Raw genomic sequence first — 23,770 nt, 5'->3', positions numbered from 1 at the left:
ATACTTGTTTGATAATCACTCCTGAGGAGAGCCTTGGGATGTCTTACAACTTTAAATGCAAGTTGTTGTTGTAATGTAACTGAATACCTCTCAGCAAGCCAAGAACACATTTACTGTGCCTTTAACTGCAGATCCCAAAAAAGCAGGCATAGCTCAGACCCATATGGGGTGCCATAGCCACAACTTATATTTGGCGGGATTGTGTGGAGTCAAAGGAGTTGGTCAAAGAGGAGGGTGATAATGGTTAGGGGCTGGTTGGGCCTCCATCCAAGGAAGAAGCTGAAGGCCCTCAGGCTACACTGGCAGGGTTAGAGGGATTGAACATCCATGATGAAAAGTTGTGGACAGCATCCAAAGAGTTGTGAGTGTTGGTGGGAAGAGACCAGAAAGGGGAGACAGGAAGAAATCAGTTCCATAAAGCAAGAGCAGGCTGAAAGAATGGGTCTATCAGAGCAGTCCTGCTTGTCGATCTAGGTAAAGAGGTAGAAGAGGGCTGTGCAAGGTTGGGGGGCTGAGGTTGGAGGCCGCGCAGAGATGGTCTCCAGAGATGAGGTCAGTGGCAACACCTTAGCCAATCAGTGTTGACTTGCAAACCAATCAGCCCCTTCTTTTCCTGTAGTATAAACTATAGTGATCGTTTGAAATTGGCATTCTTGCATTTGTGCTGATGAGTGCAAATGAAAAGCTTCAGCAACATGTCTTTCTTATCAGCAGTACTGATGTTCTGCACTGACAAGCGACTCTTTCTATTTTGTTCTTTCCTCCCTAACCCCCATCCCAGCCTCTGTACTTCCTTTAAACCTGTTATATCTCTAACTTTATCCAGTTCTGATTAAAAGATAAAACGTCAACTTTGTTTCTCTCTCCAAAGATGCTGTGTGATCTGTAGAATATTTCTAGCATTTTCTGAATTTATTTCGGGTTTGCAGCATCCACAGTATTTTGCTTTTATAGTACTGGAAGTTTGATGAAACACTATGCAGACATAACTAGCTCCGTGAATCAATAATTAATTTAGATGCTATATGGAGTATATTATATATAATTTTTATATGGATAAAATAAAGGTATTTCTAGATTCACTACCTGTTTGTCAGCGTTGTTAATCATGCTGCTGAAACATGCATACTTAAGTGGGTACAATGCATATTTGTAAATGTTTATATCTTGTTTGTGTTCATTCACGTGCTGGAAGAAGGTTGTATTTATGCTTAAGTATCAGAAAGTGGGTTTCAGTGAATTCTGGAAAGGTTCCATCAGATTGGAAAGTGGCAAATATAACCCCTCTACTCAGGAAGGGAGGGAGGCAGAACACAGGAAACTCTAGGCCAGTTAGCTTGACGTCTGTCATTCTAACTTCATTAGAATTGATCATCAAGGAGGTTATAGCTGGGCACTTATAAGAGCTCAAGGCAATCGGGAAGAGTCAGCATGGTTTTGTGAAAGGAAAATCATGTTTAACCAATTTATTAGAGTTTTTTGAAGGAGTAACATGTGCAGTGGATAAAGGGGAACCTGTAGATGTACTCTACGTGGATTTCCAGTGGGCATTTGATAAGGTGCCACATCAAAGATTATTACAGAAAATAAAAGCGCCTAGTGTAGGGGGTAACATATTAGCATGGATAGAAGATTGACTGGCTGGCAGAAAGCAGAGAGTATGCATAAATGGGTATTTTTCTGATTAGCAGGAGTGAGTGGAGTCTCACGGTGGTTTGTACTGGGGCCTCAATTTTTTACGGTTTACATCAATGACTTAGATGAGGGGAGTGAAGACATGGTAGTTAAATTTGCAGATGACACAAAGATAGATAGGAAAGTATGTTGTGAAGAGGACATGGAGAGTTAGCAGATGGATATAGATAGGTTGAGTGAGTGGACAAAGATTTGGCAAATGGAGTTTAACGTAGGAAGATGTGAAGTTGTTCAGTTTGGCAGGAAGAACAAAAAAGCACAGTATTACTTAAATGGAGAATGACAGCATAATTCTGAGGTGCAGAGGGACCTAGGTGTTCTAGTACGAGTCACAAAAAGTTAGTATGCAGGTACAGCAAGTAATTAAGAAGGCTAATGGAATGTTACCCTTTATTACGAGAGAGACTGACCATACAAGTAAAGATGTTATGCTTCAGTTATCAGGCATAGATGAGACCGCACCTCAAATACTGTGTGCAGTTTTGGTCTCCTTATTTAAGAAAGGATGCAAATGCATTGGAGGTGGTTCAAAGGAGATTTACTAGGTTAATACCTGGAATGAGTGGGTTGTCATATGAGGAAAGGGTGGCCAGAGTGGGCTTGTTTCCACTGGAGTTTCGAAGAGACGGGTGATTTGACTGAAGTATACAAAATCCTGAACGACCTTGACAAGGTAGACTTCGAAAGGGTGTTTCCTCTTGTGGACGAGCCGAGAACTGGAGGGCACTGTTTTAAAATTAGGGGTTGCCCTTTTAGGACAGAGATGAGAAGAACCTTTTTTCTTTCAGGGGGTTGTGCAACTTTGGAATTCTCTGCCTCATGTGGTGGAGGCAGGGTCATTGAATATTTTTAAGGCAGAGGTAGATAGATTCTTGTTAGGCAAGGGAATCAAAGGTTATCAGGGTTAGATGGGAATGTGGAAATTGACACACAAGATGATCTTATTGAATGAAAGAGCAGGCTCGAGGGGCCGAATGGTCTTCTCCTGATCCTACTTCTTCTGTTCTTATGGGTACACCGTAACACTGAAAACTGTGACATAGTATGTAACAGGAAGCTTTGTTTCAATGTGGATGGAGTCGTGTTGACAGTTGCAAAGTTGGAGATGTCATGGAGGTATAATAATTTTCACAATATTGTGATTTATTGTAAAAATAGGTTAATAGTGGGGTTTGGATAGTTTGTGTGTGTGTGAGTGAGATTTAATTGAATTAGAGGCAACTGGTCTGGAGGCTTTGACTCATCAAAAGAAGCTTGGTTTGAAATGCTAAGTACGTAAACATGGCTGAAGTCTTAGAATGTGAGGCGAGAAGAATTTGCATTTTTAGATAAATCAAGGTACTTTGAATTTCAAAGAGATAGTAGGATGTTACACCAAGCCAGAGAAGCTAGGAAAAGCAGTATGTTTATTTTCCCCCAAAGGTTACTGATAACATTAGTACTATGCAATGATTTATATTATGAGAAAAGTAAAGCTCCAAAGACATATGGGAACAATTAAACTTGCATTAAAAGGGAGAAACATGTAAAAAGGAGATTGAGGTTGTGTGTTAGAGAAGGCATTACAAGATCTACTAGAAGTGTGAAAAGCCTCCAGTATTTGTGCATATATGCTGTCTAAAGAAACCAAAGCTGGGGAAAGCCACTTTGAATTCTACTGTCCAGGGTACTGTGGTGACTTGCCTGGATCTGTTAAAATCTATTTGATTTTACTGTTATTTTGACAGGGGTGTAACTGGAAGCCAGATTAATTAGGGGTTTTAGGAGTTATTATAGTAGTGATTTGTAGACCTATGTATGTGCTTGAAATCTTTTCTTTTGTTAATAGATGTTTAATTAAGTTTTCTAAAAGATCTCTAAAGTTTTGGTGGACTTATTACTACTGAATTCAGGACACGCATCTCAAAATAAAACACAAATTGCAATACCGTTGTGACCGCATGATCAATTTTCCCTCATGGATTTGATCCGCCTAGCACACATCACTGCCACGTCATATCAGAAATGTAACAAACAAAGGAAAATGAGCATATGAGTTAAGTTGTGAGCTGATATAACACATTAGAGGAGGAAAAAATATGCAGATGTGAAAAGATTGGTGGTGGACAAAGCTGTCAGTTATCCAAGACTCAACATTAAACAGACATTCTTACAGTATGGAGGCAAAGAGGTTGGTAGGGCTGAATAATCAGCATACAGAAAAGGTAGCTGCAACATGACTAATAAAACTGTCCATTTACCCAATTTGATGGGTATTTGCATTTGATAAGCGGCGAACAACACCAGGCATGAACAATATCCGACATAAACAACACAAGCTGTACTTAAGTGCCATACCAAGTTGCAAATGAATTTCATACGAGTTTAAATAAACAAATTCAAATGCAAATTGGACCATTCAACAGTAAGGAACTTTAAATGTACATTACTTAAAATCGAGGTTATGGCTACCAAAGCACTTCATCTGCTTTTGCTCACCTTTCTTCAAGAAATTCACACATTTGAAAAAGTGTATGTTGAACTCCTTACTTAGCTGGTTCTAGTATTGATCACTGTGGATACATCGCCCATTATACATTTAAAAATCCAGGTTAAAAATATATTTAATGGTTCACTTAACAAACATGTTGCAAACCAAACATCACTAATCTAAGCAGAGTTAGTTGATCTCAGCCAGTGAAAATTACCAATTGGTCTCTGCCTTTCTGATTTAGGAAAAAGGGGCAAAAAAAATCAGCTAAACTTTCTACTGGAAAGATGCACGTGTTTGGACATCAGGCTGTAGCAGAGATGCTATTGCGGCTAGAACTTGCCGGGACTCAAATAATCATCTCTTATGTGAAGTAGCCAGTCTGCCGGACCTGTACCTGAGCAATCAAGACATTCAAAAGATGAGGAAGGAAACTAAGAAGAAAAAATTAAAATGTTCTTTCTTTATTGCCAGCTTGGGCATGCGGACGTCTGGCCGCCTGCATCAAATTGAACTTCCGGCTCTAATTCAGGTTCTCCCGGGACCGGGTCTTTACTTACCAGCCCGTCGATCTGAACCTGTTTGACAGGAGAACCGAGCGCAGCAGCAGCAGCCGCTGCCGCCGCCGCGGTCCCGGCCGCCCCGACAGCTCCATCTCTCCGAGACGCCATTTTCCCGCAGAAAGAACCGGAACCGGGAGCGCAGGGGAAATGTGTCCGCCGGAAACTCGGCGGCGGGGAATCAATCAATCATTCAGATACTGTAAACAGCAAAATAAAAACCCCGGACACATGGGAAATTGGAATAGCACAAACAATTGGAGCAGGCGGGCTGATTTTAAGATCATCTTTTTTTAAACTGGAAGTGTCGACAGGGGCTCGATCCGAGGCTGCCGATTCTCACCCCCCCTTTTTTTAAATTTTATTTTAACAAAGTCATAGACCGAGGCGATTTGCAATGATCTTGACTGGTTTTATTGACTCCAGATATCTAAATCAACACCGAGAACGACATATTTCAGGGCTAAGCATGTAACGTGTTGTGACTTGAACTGGCCAAACTGGCTGCGGTGCTGGGTGTCGGGGGAAGCGGCGAGCGCGGCGCTCGGGTCAAGGTTGAAGAGAGGAGCGTGTGAAGCTCCCTGGCCGGATTGTCCTTATTCTTCGCCGCTCCACATTCTCAACCCTCCCTTTGCTTGATCCAGAAATGAAAATTAAGCGGCAGAAAACCGCAAAGAAACTTCTCGCCTTTTACAAATATAACTACGGCTTCCGCGAACCTTTCCAAATCCTTCTGGATGGGACGTTCTGTCAGGCCGCGCTCAAGAATAAAATCCAGATCAAGGAGCAGATGCCCAAGTATCTCATGGGAGAAGTTCAGCTGTGTACAACATCGTAAGTGTCTGCATCAAACTGCCAGATCGTTAATACGGCAGATATTAGAAACAAAAGCAAAAAGTGCTGGAAAAACTCAGCAGGTCTGACAGCATCTGTGGAGAGAAAGACAAGAGTTAATGTTTCGTGTCCGTATGACACTTCTTCAGAGCTCTGGAGAAGTTATACGGACTCGAAACATTAACTCTGTCTGTCTCTCTCTCCACAGATGCTGTCAGACCTGCTGAGTTTTTCCAGCACTTTTTGTTTTTGTTTCAGATTTCCAGCATCCGCAGCATTTTGCCTTTATCGACAGATATTAGTTTCGGTTTCGAATCCCCTTTCTCCCTACTTGGAGTCAGCTTTTCCAACGTTGCACATTGCTGGAGCTGCAGTGAATGTAAATAAAAACGTCAAATCTTGTGTTTTTTTTTAATTTTCTAGCTGCGTCCTGAAAGAGCTACAGTCACTTGGAAAAGAATTGTACGGTGCAAAATTGATTGCTCAACGATTTCAAGCTAGAAATTGTTCACATCTGAAAAACCCTGTAGGTGCCTCAACGTGCTTGTTGTCGATGGTTGAAAACAATAATCCTCATCATTACTTTGTGGCCACACAGGTAATTTCTTTTCTTTTTACAAAAAGCATGTTGAGTAATGGGTAGATATGCATTTTGTACCATCGTTAACCATAGGCTGAGAAATTGCAGGGAAAAAAATGGGAAATTCATGGCGCTTGGCAATATTAGTTGGAACAAAAGAAAAGCTACGTTACGAGTTCCTATTCCATGCTGTTAGCCTCGCCAAAATGGAAAAACTGCCATCCCACCGTGTGCTTCTGCATGTCCGGGAAGTGCTCGATTTGCATTGTAAATGGGGATGAATCTTGCTGCTGCCATTAAGGGCTGAAAAGTCTTGTAAGGCCCCTGTTGATGATGTAATTTATGATCCTAACATGAAATTTAAGCATGGAAGCCCACGATAGAATATATGAAGCTCTAGAATCTCACTCCAGCCAGTAGTGAATTGCCCTTAGAGTTTTTTTAACTTTTAAAATCTGTCTGGGGAGCATTTTTAATGCCAGCCTTGCCAACAAGAAGGCAGTAGTTTTCAGGATTCAAAGCTATTTGACAAATTAAGTAGTTATTTTAGAAAATAGAATTACATGGAATATACAACATAGGAACAGGTCTTTCACTTCCCACCTTACTTCATCTAATTCTATCAGAATATCCTTCTATTCCTTTCTCCCTCGTGCTTAAAGGCATCTATGTTAATCACCTGAACTTGTGGTGGTGAATTCTACATTCTAACAACTCAAATTATTTTTTGGATTTACTGGACTATCCTATATTTATGACATCTAGTTTTGGACTCTATTCTTCCCCCACCCCTACAGAAAGTGGAGTACCTTTTCTATGTCTACCCTATCAAACCCCTTGTAATTCTAAAGACCTTTATTTTGGGCAACGCTCCCTTTAATTTTTCAATGGAATGCATGAGTGATGTATTTAAATGCATGGCCCCTTTAAATTTTTTTGCACAGCCACACGGTAATTTTTTTTGCACAGCCTACATGGGGATTTTCAGGATGCTGTACAACCACATAGCTTCGAAGGATACGATTAGCAAAGGAACAGAACTAGGCCATTTAGCCTCACAAACTTCTTCTACTATTTGATGAAATCATGGCTGATCTACGACCCAAATCCGTTTACAAGCCTTTGCCCCATTTCCCTTGATACCTTTGGTTAACAAACATCTTTCAAGCTAAGTTTAAAATGAGCATTGAGCTATCATCAATTGACGTTTGCGGAAGAGAGTTTCAAACTTCTCCCTTTGAGTAAAAAGGTGTTTTCTAATTTCACTCTTGAAAGCTCTGGCTCTCATTTTATGACTGCATGCACTAGTTCCCAAATAGCGGAAATGGTTTCTTCCTATTTGCTCCCCTTCATATCTTGAAAACTTAAACCAAATCATCCCTTAACCTTCTGAATTCCAGGGAATACAACTTTAGTCTGTGTAATTTCTCCTTGTAATTTAACCCTTTGAGTCCAGGTATCATTCTGGTAAATATATGCTACCTTCCCTCTCAGACCAGTGTATCCTTTCTAAGATGTGGTGCCCAAAACTGTTTCAGTATTCCAGGTGTGGTCTAACCAGGGCTTTGTATAGCTCAAGCATGACTTCTGCTGTATTCTAATCCTATAGATATAAAGACCAGCAATCTACTAGCCTTTTGATTACTTTCTGTACATGTTCATGAGGCTTTGATCATCTGTGCCTGAACTCTTAAGTCTCTTAGGATGACCACTGTTTCTAGCTTTTCCCCCATTTAGAAAATACCCTGTTCTATCCTCTTTTTTTCTTTCCCTTTCTTTATTTTGCTTCCTGCACCTAATTTCACTCATTCGCCCCATTTCCTTCTTTGTTGTTTGTTTGGTTTCTTTCTTTATCTTTAAATTTGTGGTTAAGGAAATTGATCATTGAGAGTGACGTTCATAAGGTCCAAGATTTCCCATTGTAATCATAACACCCCAGATACTCTTGAGCATCTCCTTGTAGTGTTGGGAGGGATTTGGGAGCAGTTTTCCTGTATGCACGTTTATTTAAGTACATCATCAAATTGCATATAAATTACAGCATGGAAACAAGCTGTTTTGCCAAACCAGTCCATCTTGAAGTTTATTCTCCACTGATATATTTTGCTGCAATTATTACTAGTTAAGACCATGTTCTATCTGTGTTAAAGGTTTGAATGGTTACTTTTTTCTTCTTGTGAAAATGCTCCAACAGCAAATATATGGAAATTTCTTAAATAAAATCTATTTATTTTTCTACTGAGATCACAATCAGCAGTAATGAAATCAGAACTATATACGTTAAATATAGCATACATTTAACTTCTAAAGAGGGATCCAGGTTTATAAAGATGTGACATGGGAGATTTAATGTAGGCTGTCCTATTTAATGATTTACAAAGACCAACTGGCTAACAATTAATTTTTAGCCATGAATAGCTTATTTGTTGTAGTGCTATTTATTGTGAGGGAAATTGAATACAAAAGCACAAGTGAAATCACAATTGGAATATTGTGTACAGTACTGGTCACCTTATTTAAGGAAGGATGTTAATGCTTTGGAAGCAGTTCAGCAAAGTTTACCAGACTAATACCTGGAATGGGTGGGTTGTCTTATGGGGAAAGTTTGGACAGACTAGACTTGTGTCCACTGTAGTTTAGAAGAGTAAGAGGCGACCTGATTGAAACATATAAGATCCTGAGGGGCCTCAACAGGGTGGATGTGGAGAGGATGTTTCCTCTCGTGGAAGAATCTAGAATTAGGGGTCACCCATTTAACATAGAGATGAGGCAAAATGTTTTCACTCAGAGGGTCGTGATTCTTTGGAACTCTCTTCCTGAAAAGGTGGTGGAAGCAGATTCTTTGAATATTTTTAAGGCAGAGGTGTATAGATTCTTGGTAAGCAAGGGGCTGATAGGTTATCGGCAGTAGGTGGGATGCAGATTTCAGGTTACTATCAGATCAGCCATGATTTTATTAAATGGCGGAGCAGGCTCGAGGGGCTGAATGTCCTGCTCCTGCTCCTTGTTTGTATGTTAATATGTCTATTCAATGTCTCTTAATTGTTTCAACAGGATCAAGAGTTAACAGTGAAAATTAAGAAATTGTCAGGAGTCCCTCTGATGTACATTATACAAAATACTATGGTCCTGGAGAAAGCTTCGCCCAAATCAATTGCACAACAACAGTCTTTGTATGGTAATCAGTTTGTCCCTTTACATCAGCAACAAACTATCCAGCACTTGAAAGAAGAGCAGGGCTTGGTGAAGGAATCTGAACCTAGGTGTAAAAAACGCAAAAGAAAAGGGGGCCCAAATCCTCTCAGTTGTCTGAAAAAGAAGGTACGACCACCACAAGAACCAAATAAAGAGAAAAAACAAAGGAGATCAAGAAAGAAAAGGAGAATGGCTGCATCATGTGTCAAAGTAGAAGCTACCATGTAGAAGTATAACCAGAGATTTTGTAAGAACATGGACCAAAAGTGCACAGCTGTGTAATTTTTGCATAACTCTTGGTAAACATGACTGTATACTATCTAATGTTAGCAAGTGTTTTTTAAATTTAGTTTAAAATTATCTGGAAAAAATATGTTGCAGAAAAAGTCATAATTTTTGAATTGGAAGAATCTTCATAATTTCATAACCATGTAAAGCATTTTGTTCCTAAACGCTGAAGGTGTATTTACAACAATGAGAACATAAGAAATTGGAACAGGAGTTGACTATTCAGCCCCTCGAGCCTGCTCCATCATGGCTGACTTTCAGCCTCAATGCCACTTTCTTGCCTGCCCCGCATATTCCTTGATTTCCTGAGACAATGAAAACCTGTCTATCTCGGCCTTAAATATATTCAACAACACAGCATCCACAACCCCCTAGGGTATAGAATTTCAAAGATTCACAACCCTTTTAAGAAATTTCTCCTCATCTCAGCCCTAAAGGATTGACCCCTTATCCTGAGGTTGTGCCCCAGTGTTCTGGATTTCCCAGTAGGGGGAAACAACCTATCAGTCTCTACCCTGTCGAGCCTTTTCAGAATTTTGTATGTTTCAATGAGTTCACCTCATTCATCCAAACTCCAGAGAGTATAAGCCAATTTACTCAAAACAATGGTACAACAGTTTGTTTCATGCAAAATGATTGATTTAAATTAAGATTATAATATTTTACATCATATTAACTTTCACTTACTGAAAAAGTGTTAGGAAGAGGCTTCACATTTAAAAGGAGCCTCTCTAGTTTGCATGAAATAGCAGCAAGACAATGGTTTAAAAAAGCCAACCTACTGTTAAGGAGTGTCTGAATACACTCGATACTTCAACAACACTTGAAATGTGTCCTCTACTAAATGATCTACATCTCATTTTGGAGATAGTTCAAAAGATAAAACAGCCCAACATCCCTAACTGCATGACTACCTGGTCAAGCACCTTTGTACATGAGGTTTGGGTGTTGACCAAAATGAGTGGAACTTTTCTTTATTTACTGATTCACTACATTCTGGTCCTATTATAACAGGTAAATACTGATTGATTGAAAATCATTCATCCCATATACCTTCTAATTTTATTCTTGGGTAACAAGTTACTTAATGGTAAATGTTTCTAAGCTGCTTGCCCAATTATTGACAGTTTATATTCAGCTGGCCTTAGTGCTTTCCTGGAATACAAGTAATTGAACTCCATGCTGCTATGCCACAGTGGTTATGAGATAGATAAAGACGTAACCGAACAACCATTATTTCTAGTCTGTTGACATGTCAGTTTGCCTATTGAGTTTCTTGGATCCAATTTTTTCCAAACTGCATCTGCTTGTATCTGAAAATAATTTTGCCTGTGGTTAAGGAGGACAAAGGGAAATCTGGAACTGACTTAAGTACACTGTATTTCTGGAAGCTCCAACAGAGCTGGAACCAATGGCCTCACAGGACAATTTACTGGTGATGTTGGGGAATGTTTAAATTAATTTGACAGGGGGCTGGGAACCAGGACATAGCATTAGAAAGGTGAAATGAGGTATAAAGCAAGATTCTGAGACACAGATAGCACTAGGATAAGAAATAGGTAATACATAGGGTCAGATTTAAGAATGCAATAGGTGCAAATTAGGTTTACAGTGCATGAGCTGCAGCTGCACATAACCACACAGGAATATGTTGTAGCAATAACGAAAACCTGGTTCAAAAAAGGGCACAGCTGGGTACTAAACCATTCCTGGATACAAGATGTTCAGGAAAGGTAGAGAAAGAAAGAAAGGAGGGGGTGGCAGTTTGATTAAGGAGAATATTATTGGGAGAATAGTGCTGGACAGAGAGGATGGCCTGGAGTGGTCAAATATAGAATTTATTTGGTTAGAAGTAAGAAATAATAGAGGTACTGTTACTCTACTAGATGTAGCCTATTGGCCACCGACTAATGGGAAAGATGATGAGGATAAAATTTGCAGGGAGATTACAGAGAGGCGCAAAAGCTATAGAGTGGTGATAAGGGGGAAACTTTAACAATGCCAATCTTTATTAGATTTAGTGTAAAGGGCAGAACGGAGGAAGAGTTTCTGAAATACGTTCTTGATCAGTACATTTCTGACCCAATTTGCATTGCTGGATCTGGTTCTGGGGAATGAGGTGGATCAAGTAGAGCAAGTGCTTGATCATGGTCTTATAAAGTTTAGGTTAGCTATGGGAAAGGACAAGGAGCAATCTAGAGTAAAATGCTTATTTAGAGGAGGCCCAATTTCAGTGGGGTGACAACTATCAATGTAAACTGGAATCAAAATATTGCAGGCAAAACTGTAATGAAACAATTGACTTCCTTTAAAGAGGAAATGATTTGGATACAGTCAAGGTAGATTTCCACAGGGGAGAAAAGTTGCACAACCAAAGCCAGAGGTCGCTGGGTAATGAGATAGGAAAATAGGGCATCTGACAGATGTCAGCTTTATGATACATGTGTGAGCCAAGCTGAATATAACAAGTTCAGAGAGGAAGTGAAAAAGGAAATATGAGAGAATCGAAGTGAGAAAATAAATAAAAGAGAGAGTAGAAGAGACAGGCAGCTAACATAACAGGAAATCCAAAGCCTTCCATAGGCATATAAATAGTAAAAGGGCAGTAAGAGGTGGAATTGGACTGGTTACAGACCAAAAAGGAGATCTATTCATAGAGGCAGAGGGCACGGCTGTGGTACGATGTGAGTACTTTACATTTATCTTTACCAAGGAAAAATATGCTAACCAAGTAATCATGAAAGAGGAGGTAGCTGACAAACTGGATAGGCTACAAATTGATAAACAGGAGGTACTAGAAAGGCTGGCTGTACTCACGTAGGATTGCATAGGATATACAGCACAGAAACAAGTATTTGACCCAACCAGCACATGCATGATTTGCATGCTCCACTTGAGCTTCCTCCCATCTTTCTTCTAAATCTACCATCATAACCCTCTATTCCTTTCTTCCTCATCTGTTTGTCTAGCTTCCTCTTAAATGCATCTACACTATTTGCTTCAGCCACTCCCTGTGGTAGTGAGTCCACATTCTCACCACTCTTTGGGTAAAAATGTTCCTTCTGAGTTCCCTGTTGGAATTCTCGGTGACTGTATTGTATTGATGGCCTCTATTTATGGTCCTCCCCATAAGAACTAGGAGCAGGAGTAGGCAATTGAGCCCCTCGAGCCTGCCCCGCCATTCAATAAGGTCATGGCAGATCTCATTTTAGCCTCAACTCCAATTTCCCGCCCTCTCCCCATAACCCTTCAACCTGTTACTAATTAAAAATCTGTCTATCTCCTTAAATTTATTCAGCGTCCTGGCATCCACTGCACTCTGAGGTAGTGAATTCCACAGATTCACGGCCCTTTGAGAATAGTAATTCCTCCTCATCTCTGATTTAAATCTACCACCCCTTAGCCTAAAACTATGGCCACTTGTTCTAGAATGCCCCACAAGGGGAAACATCCGCTCCACGTCTACTTTGTCTATCCCCTTTAGCATCTTAAAAAACTCAATTAGATCTCCTCTCATCCTTCTAAACTCTAGCGAGTATAGGCCTAAACTGCTCAATCTCTCCTCATAAGACAAGGCCCGCATCTCTGGAGTCAATCTAGTGAACCTCCTCTGAACCGCCTCCAATGCAACTACATCCTTCCTCAAGTAAGGGCACCAAAACTGTGCACAGTACTCCAGGTGTGGTCTCACCAATGTCTTGTACAATTGCAACAACACTTCCCTGTTTTTATACTCTATTCCTTTAGCAATAAATGCCAAAATTCCATTTGCCTTATTATCTGCATACTAGCTTTCAGCAATTCATGCACAAGGACACCCAGATCCCTCTGCACTGAAGCATTCTGAAGTTTCTCTCCATTTAACTAATAAGTCGCCTTTTTATTCTTCCGACCAAAGTGGATAACCTCAAACTTATGCACGTTAAGCTCCATCTGCCAAATTTTGGCCCATTCACCCAACCTGTCCATATCCATTTGTATATTTCCTCATTGCAACTTACTTCCCCATCTATTTTGGTGTCATCCGGAAATTTAGCTATAGTACTTTCTATCCCTGAATCCAAGTCATTAATATAAATTGTAAATAGTTGGAGCCCAAGGACCGAACCCTGTGGCACCCCACTAGTTACAGCTTGCCATCCAGAAAAAGACCCATTTATCCTGACTTTCTGCTTTATGTTGGTTAGCCAATCCTCTATCCAAGCTAATATATTACCCCTAACTCCGTGTGGTCTTATCTTGTGTATTAATGTGCAGCACCTTATCAAAGGCCTTCTGGAAGTCCAGATATACTATATCTACAGGATCCCCATTACCAACTTTGCTTGTCACATCTTCAAAGAACTCTTGCAAATTGTCAAACATGATTTACTCTTCATAAAACTATGCTGACTCTGATGAATTGGATTTTGACTTTCTGAATGCCGCATTACTACTTCCTTAATAATGGATTCCAATAATTTCCCAATGACAGACGTTAAACTAACTGGTCTATAGTTTCCTACTTTCTGCCTCCCCCACCCTTTTTGAATAAGGATGTTACATTAGCATTTTTCCAATCCACTGGAACTTTTCCAGAATCCAGGGAATTTTGGAATATTACAGCCAAGGCATCTACTATCTCCGCTGCCGCTTCCTTTAAGATCCTGGGATGTAGGCCATCAGGTCCTGGGGACTTGTCACCCTTTAATCCCAATAGTTTGCTCAGTACTTTTTCTCTCATGATGGTGATTGTTCTAAGTTCCTCCTCTATACCCTCTGCACTACCTGTTACTATTGGGGTGGTACTAGTGTCCTCCTCCATGAAAACTGAGGCAAAATATTGATTAAGCGTCTCTGCCATTTCTGTGTTCCCCACTATTAACTCTCCAGTCTCATCCTCCAAGGGACCAACATTCACTTCAGCTACTCTCCTTTTATATACTTGTAGAAACTTTTGCTATCAGTTTTTACATTTTGCGCTAGTTTTCTTTCATAATTTACCTTTGCTCTTTTTATTATTTTTTAGTAACCCTTTGTTGATTTTTAAAAGTTTCCCAATCTTCCAGCCTGCTACTGACCTTTGTAATTTGATATGCCTTAGTTTTTGCCTTTATGTTATCTTTAACTTCCTTGCTTAGCCATGAATGCTTTTTCCCCCCCTTACCATCTTTCTTCCTCTTTGGAATATATTTTACTTGGGAGGAATTGAATATCTCCTTAAATATCTGCCACTGTTCATCAATAGTCCTACCTTGTAGTCTTCCTGCCCAGTCCACTGGGGCCAAATCTGCCCTCATGCCTGTGTAGTTACCTTTGTTTAACTCTAGAACACTAGTGTGGGACTCAGATTTCTCGCTCTCAAACTGAACTTGAAATTCTAGCATGCTATGATCACTCTTCCCTAGAGGATCCTTTACGATGAGATCATTAATTAATCCCATATCATTACACAAAACCAAATCCAGAATAGCCTGCTCCCTGGTTGGTTCCACAACATATTGCTCCAAGAAACAATCTCTAATACACTCTATGAACTGTCCCTCAAGGCTACCCTTGCCAATTTGATTAGTCCAGTCTATTTGCATTTTAAAATCACCCATGATTATTGCCGTGCCTTTCTTACATGCTCCCAGTATTTCCTGGTTTATACTGTACCCTACTGCTGATCTACTGTTTGGGGACCTATAGATTACTCTCACCAGGGACTTCTTTCCCTTGCTATTTATTATTTCTACCCAGACTGACTCGACATCTTGCTCTCCAGTGCCTATATCATTCCTCACTATAGCACTGATCTCTTCCTTTACTAACTAAGCTACACCACCTCCTTTTCCTTCCTGCCTATCCTTCCAAAACACTGAGTACCCTTGGATATTCAACTCCCAAACCTGTTCTCCCTGTAACCATGTCTCAGTAATCACCACCAAATCATACCTATTTACCTCTATGTGCGTTGTTAACACATTAGTTTTATTCTGAATGCTACACGCATTCAGATACAAAGCCTTTAAGTTTGCCCTATTGTCAATTTTCCCGACTCTCATATGATTCTTTGGTGCAACATGGCGTTCGCACACTCTGTCCCTTCCTTTCACTTTTTGATAACAATCGGCCTCGTCACTAACCTGCACTCTTACCCTCTCCTTAAACTTTGATTTTTTATATTTCCATGCAACTGAACCCTCCCCCCCCACTATTTAGTTTAAAGCCCTATCTACAACCCTAGTTATGCGATTCACCAGGACACTGGTCCCAGCATGATTCAAGTGAAGCCCATCCGAACGGAATAGCTCCCTCTTTCCCCAGTACTGGTGCCAATGTCCCATGAACTCGAACCCATTTCTCCCATAGCAATCTTTGAGCCACGCATTTACCTCTTTAATCTTATTGACCCTGTGCCAATTAGCTCGTGGCTCAGGTAGTAATCCAGAGATTAGCTTTTTGGTTCTGCTTTTTAATTTAGCCCCCAGCTGATCATACTCCCTCAGCAGAACCTCTTTCCTCGTTCTACCTATATCGTTGGTACCAACGTGGACTACGACAACTGGATCTTTCCTCTCCTCCAAGTTCCTCTGCAGCCCAGATGAGATATCCTCAACCTTGGCACCAGGTAGGCAACACAGCCTTCGGGACTCTCGATCCTGGCTACGGAGAACAGTATCTATTCCCCTAACTATACTATCCCCGATTACAACTACATTTCTCTTTTCTCCCCCCACTTGAATGGCATCCTGTACCACGGTGCTATGGTCAATTTGCTCATCCTTCCTACAGTCCCTGCACTCGTCCGCACAGGAAGCAAGAATCTCAAACCTGTTGGATAAGGTCAAGGGCTGAGGCTCCTACAGTGCTACTTCCTGGATCCCTCTACCTGCCTCACTCATAGTCACACCCTCCTGTCCCTGACCACTGGCCAAATTTAAGGTAGTTAATCTGAGGGGTGTGACTGTCTCCTGAAACACAGCGTCCAGGTAACTCTCCCCCTCCCTGTGTCGCAGTGTCCGAAGCTCAGACTCCAGCTCATCAACTCTGAGCTGGAGTTCCTTGAGCAACCAACATTTACTACAGATGTGGTCACTAGGAACCACAATGGGGTCCACTAGCTCCCACATCATGCAGCTACAACATATTGTCTGACCCTACATCTCTTTTATTTAATTGGATTTTCAATTTGTTTTAAAATTTCCAACTGGTCTTTATCAATCTGTAAAATATTTCTCCTATTTACCTTTAATCTGAAAGTAAGTTAGAATAGAGATTCAAAATGCACTTTTTAAAGTCAACTGGAACTTGCTCTCTTTGCTGAATTGAAGCTGAAGTGTTAGGCCTCCGATCCTGGGCCCCAATAGTCACCTTTAATCTGAAATCAACTTAGAATAGGTAGTTCAAACTAGCAGTTACTTATCAACCAATGAACTTACAGTTTTCCTGTGATGTCACTTTTTTTTTCCATCTATCAAAACAGAATCACAGAATGGCTGCCTTTTGCACTGTAACTATTCGGCCTGTCGTGTCTGCGCCAGTTTTCCATAGGAGCAATTTACCAAGTGCCACTCCCCCACCTTCTCCCTATAACCCTGCACATTCTTCCTTTTCAAATAGCAATCCAATTCCCTTGTGCATGCCTTGATTGAACCTGCCTCCACCATACTCTCAGGCAGTGCATTCCAGACTCTAACGACTCACTGCATGAAAAAGTTTCTCATGTCGCCATTGCTTCTTTTGCCAATTACCTTAAATTTGTGCCTTCTGGTTCTTGATCCTTCCAGCATGGGAATAGTTTCTCCCCGTCTACTCTGTCCAAACCTCATGATTTTAATACTTCTATAACATCTTGGCCCAAATCTCTACTTGTGAAGTCCAAGATCCCATATGTTTTGCCAATCACTCAATGTGTCCTGCCATGTTCAAAGACCTTGGCACATGAACCCTCAGGTCCCTTTGTCCCTACACACTCTTCAGAAAGTGGTCAGGGTAGCCATTATCCCACAGGATGCCAAAGGGTTCTCTACCATGGTCTACAGTAAACTGACCTTCACTGGTCAATGTGTGTGTTGGGATTCTTACAGTTCCACATGCTATAAAATTGGTTTTATCGGCAACCTTGTAAATAAGGCCCGAGCCATTTGCTCACCATGCAAGCTTGATGTTGAAATAGGGCGCATCAAAGACATCCTGCAGCATACAGGCTACCCTAATCAGATCATTTTGTGCTGTATATCACACAAACTCTTGAACAGGCCTAAGGTTGTCACTTTTGGCCCTGGAAAGTGCCCAGCCTACCCCAGATTATCCTGGAAGGGCAAGGTATCTCAAAAATTTGCGCAACAGGTGAATCTAGCCATTTCACGCTGCTACTATGCAGTAGCAGCTTGAGTGGTATGCACCACTAACAGATTGCTGCCGTCAAGTCAAAAAGACATTCTGATCACACAAATGAGTAACGTGGTATGAATTTCAGTGCCAGTGTGCTGCTAGATATGTAGGCCTTATGTCCCAAAGACTGGCGGATCATATCAAACAACACGTCCCAGCCACTGTTCACAACAAGGTACAGACTGTACCCAACCGGCGTATGCTTGCAAAACTCAAAACAGAGTGTCCAACATGGGATGTGATTCCTTGATTGACAACATTTGATAAATAATTCCAGTGTGCCAAGAATTATGCTGCCAACCAATTTAAGGTTGTCAGTTGGGCTCGCAGTGTGGCGCATTTCCGTGTACTGGAAGCTACATATATTAATACACAGGTCCAAGTTTTTGCAGACAGAAAGAACATGTACATACGTTACACCTGTTTCAGCCAAACAAAATAAGTGACAGCCATTCGTTGACTCGTTCCTCAGGGCTATGCCTTGACCAATCAGTGTCAAGCTGTCTGGTTTAAATTTCAAACAATGCTTGGCAGTTAGCTGTCTGTCACCAGCACTGGTGCATTCTTCATGGCAACGCCTCTCAATCAGTCTATTTGCCGACCAATCAGCACTCTTTTCTCGAACAGTATAAATTGTTGTTTTCTCTTTACATTGGTATTCTTGCGAAATATCCTGAGTGCAAGACAAAAAGCTTCAACATGTCATTTTTTTTTCAAGCAATACTCAAGTTCTGTACTACCAAATGATTATCAGTAAGTTATGCTACATATCTGGGAACTGACAAATATTGCATCAGCGTTCATTGACAGAGGTAACCAAGTAGCGTTGGTAAGCCTGTGACTTGTTGCAATTAGCTTGAAGGTAAACCAGATCACCAACATAACTGAGGCATGTTGATTGCACACCTAATGCACCTTGGATTTCTGATCATATGGGCAATTGACCTGGCAGAACCGATGTTGAGTCTCAATAACACTGTCGTCGAACAGGGAAATCTGCACACTAGTGAACTGGCTTCTGTGTCCATAATTCTCTCACAAAGGCCTTGAGAAGGCATGAGTTGAATATTGCAGTGGTGATAGACAGGACCAAAGGTATGATTGGGCCTCCATGTGGTTCGTGGGAGATTCTTCTCTAAACCCCCACTGCACCCTTTCCCCCTAGGTGATCAAAACTAATCCAGATCACTCTGGCTGCAATATTTCTATACAGTATCTACCTTTTGTACAAAGTAATATCTGTCCCAGGCAGAAACAGATCCAGCTCTCCTTTGAAGGAATTTGGTAAATCATTAATGCACGAGCCAGCAGTCTGTTCCTGATGTTCAATGTTCTCCAGGAAAATAATTGACTGCTGACATCTTGTACAACTTAAAATTGTGACCCCATTTCCACCCTAACCTATTTAATTGTAACAAACTGTCATCTGGAACACAATCTATTTCCTTCGTCTTATATACCTCTATCAGATCCTCCCCAAGTCCATTCCTCTCCAAAATGTAGAGTACCAGTTCTTTTAGCTCATCATAATAACGAAGATGCTTTGGACTGAGCATGCAGCTGGTGGTCCTCTTCGGCATCCTTATCAAAGCCTCAGTATCACCAACCATGCGAGGCCAAAACTGGACACAGCATTCTAACTGAGACTTGACCAAAGTATTGTATATGGACAAAATAGTATGCTTGTCTTTTTGTCAATTGTCCTTTAAATACATCTCAGGTTATTTGTTGTACCTATTGCTCCACAACTTTACCCATGAACCTTTAAAGATCTACGTACTAGAATACCCAAATGCCTTTCCTTCTCAACTTGCTTTAATGTTTTCTCGTGCAGATGGGAGCTACATCTGTCTCAGATATTACCACTGTTGTAAAGGTTTCTCCTGTAGTGCAACGTTCTTCTGTCATATGAGAGGTCAATTGCAGAAACTAGCTCAATCCTTTTGGGTTAAGGGGAAGTTTTGTAGATGCCTGTTTAAAAGGACATTAGTGAACCAGATGGGTTTTTACAACAATGGGTTCATGGTCATCATTAGACTATTAATTCTATGAACCCGGGTCCCAGAGCATTACCCTGGATTACTAATCCAGCGACAATACCACTATGCCATCACTTCCCCTTATTGCTTAAAATTGCTTTTAACATGGTTTTTACTATTGAACTCTGCAGCCAGTAGAAAATTACTGGAAAAGTTGGCAGGAATCAAAAATAGCTAATTTCTAGCCCGCCTTTCATGTTTTTTTCAGCTACACATACTTGAAATAAATTTCCCCATCCCTTTTCAAATTTCCAGGCTTGGACCATTGTAGGACTTAGCTCAAATCATTAATGGAAACTCCATTTCCCAATAAGTTAGGCCAAAAATGATCATATCCTACGAAGAATGATTCATGTGCAACACTTTCAAAGTAAAATTGTTTAAAAGAAAACAATGAGCTAAGATACCATGATATGAGAATGAGTCAGAATACGAGCTAAAAACTTGCTTCAAGAAACAAAAATAATCAATACTGTAACGAGTATTTTATTAGAAAAGTTATGTATAACTGCATGAACCATCACTGTTCAACATTTAATGACCTAATTAAGCAACAAACTAGAGACTCAGTAGCATAAGCAAAATGCTGCTTAAAATGAAAGCTTTCACCTTTTCCATAATTAAACATTCATTAAAAATTATCTACACATTTTATACAAAAAGGGGAAGGAATATAGGCTTACAGGCACATTATGTTTAAAATAAAACAGCATTGTAACACTCCAGACTGATAAAGCATCCTAAAATTATGAGTATGTTTTCAAAATTAATATTTCATATATCCTTGGTTGCATTTTAATAGTTTGTAATTCCAGTGGACAGTGGGCATACTGGTAGACTGTTCCAAAAATATGTCAATGTAGAGGAACCAGCACACAATCTAAAAGTTAAATTAAGTGCAAGCGTTGAATATCAACTTCTCTACTACTGTGTTGCAGATATATGAACTTCATCAACCGACACCTTATTGAGACAGTCTGCCAGCAGCAGTGGTGTTACACAAGTGACATTTCTGAATAATGCAATCAACAAAGCCATAATTATGTCTGCACAGAAATGTATTTATAATATACCTGAAATATTACACATTTCTCCAATCATGATTCAGTATAAAACCTGTCAAGGAGTGTGAGTTACTTGTATTCACCATAAACACTGGAATAACACACCTAATCCCGAAAAATTGAAGAGTTTCTCTGTCCAAAATAATCTTTTAACTCAATATACATTAAAACCAATTTATTAAAGTATTGTAATGGTCTCAATTCCCCATATGGGGCAATACATATCTAGTGAATACACACTAGCCATTCAAGACGAACCAGATCAGACAATGTTGAATCTTGGTCCTGGGGTTGCAATAATGTCGCTGTAAGGCTCAGTCTGCGTAAGCTCAATTGCCTGTTGCTTTTTAAGTACCAAGAAACTGTAGAACTTTGCAGCTGCTTGTTTCCGGTTGTTTTTCCGACATAAATCTGCCAGGCTAATAGATTCAGCTCCCGTTTTAGCCAAAGCTCTCTGAAAAAATAAAATAAAAATGATAAAGACATGCCCTACAACCAAACTGAATGTTTGTGTATTTAAGACCACATAAAGGGTCATTTGTAATGCATGAAAATCAATGTAATTTTAATACAAACACATGCTTTAAAAAAACTAAGGGAAGGTGAGTCAAGAACCCCGCTTGAATTTAGATAGTGCAAGTGGAAAAATACCCCAAAGATGTTTCCCAAAAGTGAGGAAAAGTGGACTCCGAACCAAAGAAGGAGAAACAAGGAGGGGTTATCAAAAGCCTGATCAAACAGCTAGGTTTTAAGGAGATTTTAAAAGGAGAGGGATGTGTTAAGTTTATGGAGGAATTTCATTTTTGTTCAAAATACTTTGTTTAAGAAAAAACGCACCAGAATCATTTTACACCTGTTATTATCCACATGGAGAGCACAGAAACCTCCCTGCTAGGCAACTCCAGAGTTGCTACCAATTGAAAGTAAACTCTTGCGAATTCACAAACAAAATGGTAGCTGCAATTTCAGCCTAACCAGTCAGTTGCTCCATAACCTCAGGTTTTAATAAAACCAATATGTTTTGCTGGGGAGGCAGAAGTGTGGACACTAGGGTTGTGCTGTTCTTGGTCAGCTTACAAGCTAATCTAAAATCGTAACCTTATTACTGTCTATGAAGGTGGCCCAGAATGCTCTGTGACATCGCTGGAACTGCTTGTACAAAAGATTCAGGGGTAGTCTTTCAGTGGATAATTATATATACACACATATTTTAAAAATCAGGTGGTCGCTGAGATTGGGTGGGAGGGCTGCCAAGTTCTTTATTTCAGTGTGCATGCTGTTCCACACCAGGAGCATGAGATGATTGCAGCATCTGGTCAAAACAAAATTTCTAAACATGATGCGTTGAAGTGAAGTCAGAAGCCGAAATATCTGTAAACATAAGTTGCTTGATTTAATTTGCAAACCACTGTCTTCCCAAAATGAAAAGGAAACCAGCCCTTACAAATTTCATACATGCCCTCCGACACCAACCCCGCAATTCTAAAAATTTGCTAAGCATTTGCATCCTCTCCAACTAAGAGAGTACCAGACACACCACACCTCCTGAAACTATATGCAGACTGCCCTCTCCCTGCTGGGAAAATTTACCAGCAACACCACCCCCACGGCTACCCATTGCCCTCTCCCTTTTCCCATATTTGAGTAATAGCACAGAGGCCAGTTCAATGGAGTACAGCCTCGACAGAGTACTTACCCAGAAATTTGGTGAGAGGGAATTCCAGGGGGAGGATTTTCTCCCCGTCTGGTGACCGGGACGAGAGCGGTCAGGGGCGGGCGCACAGCCAATCGCCACCCACGATCGACTGCGCGCCGCTATTTTATGTGGGTGGGCCAATTAAGGCCCGCCCAGCGTGACATGCACCCGGAAGCGCTCGGCGCAACCTGCGTGGGCGGGGGAAGGAGGGAGAGTCAGGGCCTGCGCTCTTTTGCACATGCGTGTAGAAGAGCACAGAAATCTCCGAGGCACAGAGCCGCCTCAAGGAGATTAATCGGATTGTGAAAAATGGAAAAAAAGAATATTCAGTGAGTGTCACATGAGCTGGGACATGTTTATGTATTTCGATAAAAAATTTTATTTAATTTATAAAGCCTTCATGAAACCTCCAGTGGATGAGGTTTCATGAGAAATGCGAAGGCTGCCTGGGCTCTTTGCCTGCCTGCCAACCTTAATGTTGGACGGGCAGCCCAGACAATCAACTCAATTAGTTGATAAATTGCCTTTGACAGGTTGGCGGGCGTGCAGCTGAGTCCAGTGTGCGCCTGCCGAACTGAAGATCGGAATGACGCGCAGTGACGTCGGGACGCACGCCTGATGTCACTGCGCGTCATTTTATGTGTTGGGTGTGCAGGGCCCACCCCTGCATGCCGACCAGAAGATTCAAGCCCAGGTGTTTTAAGGTTTGACCTCTTTCTAAAATCTAGTGAAATTTTGCAGTTAGCATTTAACTTAACTTTAACCGTAATGTGCAGTTTCTCTTAGTGTTAGTCAGTGCTAAACAAGCTGCCACTCATAGCTAATTAAATGGTCAGTTAAATTAGTTACCAAAAGCAGGATGCTTTTGCAAATGCATAGTTGACAGGTCGACAAAGTGCACCTTCAACAGAGTACACCTTCAACAGAGTACTTGACTCGGGAATTTGATAAGAGTGTGGGAATTCTATGCAGTGATAGAAGAGGTGTTGTT

The 23,770-nt window shown here is 40.8% G+C and overlaps 3 protein-coding genes across 4 annotated transcripts in view; 1 reads left to right on the top strand and 2 right to left on the bottom strand.

Moving 5' to 3' along the window:
* The window catches only part of eif3hb (eukaryotic translation initiation factor 3, subunit H, b), a 165,827-nt gene extending 160,948 nt beyond the window's left edge, over positions 1 to 4,879 (bottom strand). The window contains exon 1 of the mRNA XM_078540198.1: positions 4,726 to 4,879. Coding sequence (XP_078396324.1) covers positions 4,726 to 4,836 — 111 coding nt within the window. The 5' untranslated portion in view covers positions 4,837 to 4,879. The remainder of the gene's footprint in view (positions 1 to 4,725) is intronic.
* A 23-nt stretch (positions 4,880 to 4,902) lies between these two features.
* On the top strand, positions 4,903 to 9,727 carry utp23 (UTP23 small subunit processome component). The gene is made up of 3 exons (XM_078540199.1): positions 4,903 to 5,559; positions 5,983 to 6,157; positions 9,194 to 9,727. The coding sequence occupies exons 1-3, from the start codon at positions 5,372 to 5,374 to the stop codon at positions 9,560 to 9,562; spliced, it is 732 nt and encodes a 243-aa protein (XP_078396325.1). The 5' UTR covers positions 4,903 to 5,371; the 3' UTR covers positions 9,563 to 9,727.
* Positions 9,728 to 20,489: 10,762 nt separating this feature from the next.
* Positions 20,490 to 23,770, bottom strand: part of rad21b (RAD21 cohesin complex component b) — a 52,326-nt gene continuing 49,045 nt past the window's right edge. For both annotated transcript variants that reach the window (XM_078540195.1, XM_078540196.1), the window contains one exon: positions 20,490 to 21,537. In XM_078540195.1, the coding sequence (XP_078396321.1) occupies positions 21,346 to 21,537 (192 nt within the window). In that variant the 3' untranslated portion in view covers positions 20,490 to 21,345. The remainder of the gene's footprint in view (positions 21,538 to 23,770) is intronic.

The sequence above is a fragment of the Cetorhinus maximus genome, chromosome 4, assembly GCF_964194155.1.
Source record: "Cetorhinus maximus chromosome 4, sCetMax3.hap1.1, whole genome shotgun sequence".
Taxonomy (NCBI): Eukaryota; Metazoa; Chordata; class Chondrichthyes; order Lamniformes; family Cetorhinidae; genus Cetorhinus; species Cetorhinus maximus.
This window is presented reverse-complemented; position numbering and strand designations above follow the sequence as displayed.

What these genes read in the sequence shown, in the direction of transcription:
- utp23 (XM_078540199.1), top strand. Translation starts at nt 5,372, where the DNA reads ATGAAAATTAAGCGGCAGAAAACCGCAAAGAAACTTCTCGCCTTTTAC. An exon ending in GTTCAGCTGTGTACAACATC is followed by an intron (nt 5,560 to 5,982) that starts GTAAGTGTCTGC and finishes TTAATTTTCTAG; the next exon opens with CTGCGTCCTGAAAGAGCTAC. An exon ending in ATTACTTTGTGGCCACACAG is followed by an intron (nt 6,158 to 9,193) that starts GTAATTTCTTTT and finishes TTGTTTCAACAG; the next exon opens with GATCAAGAGTTAACAGTGAA.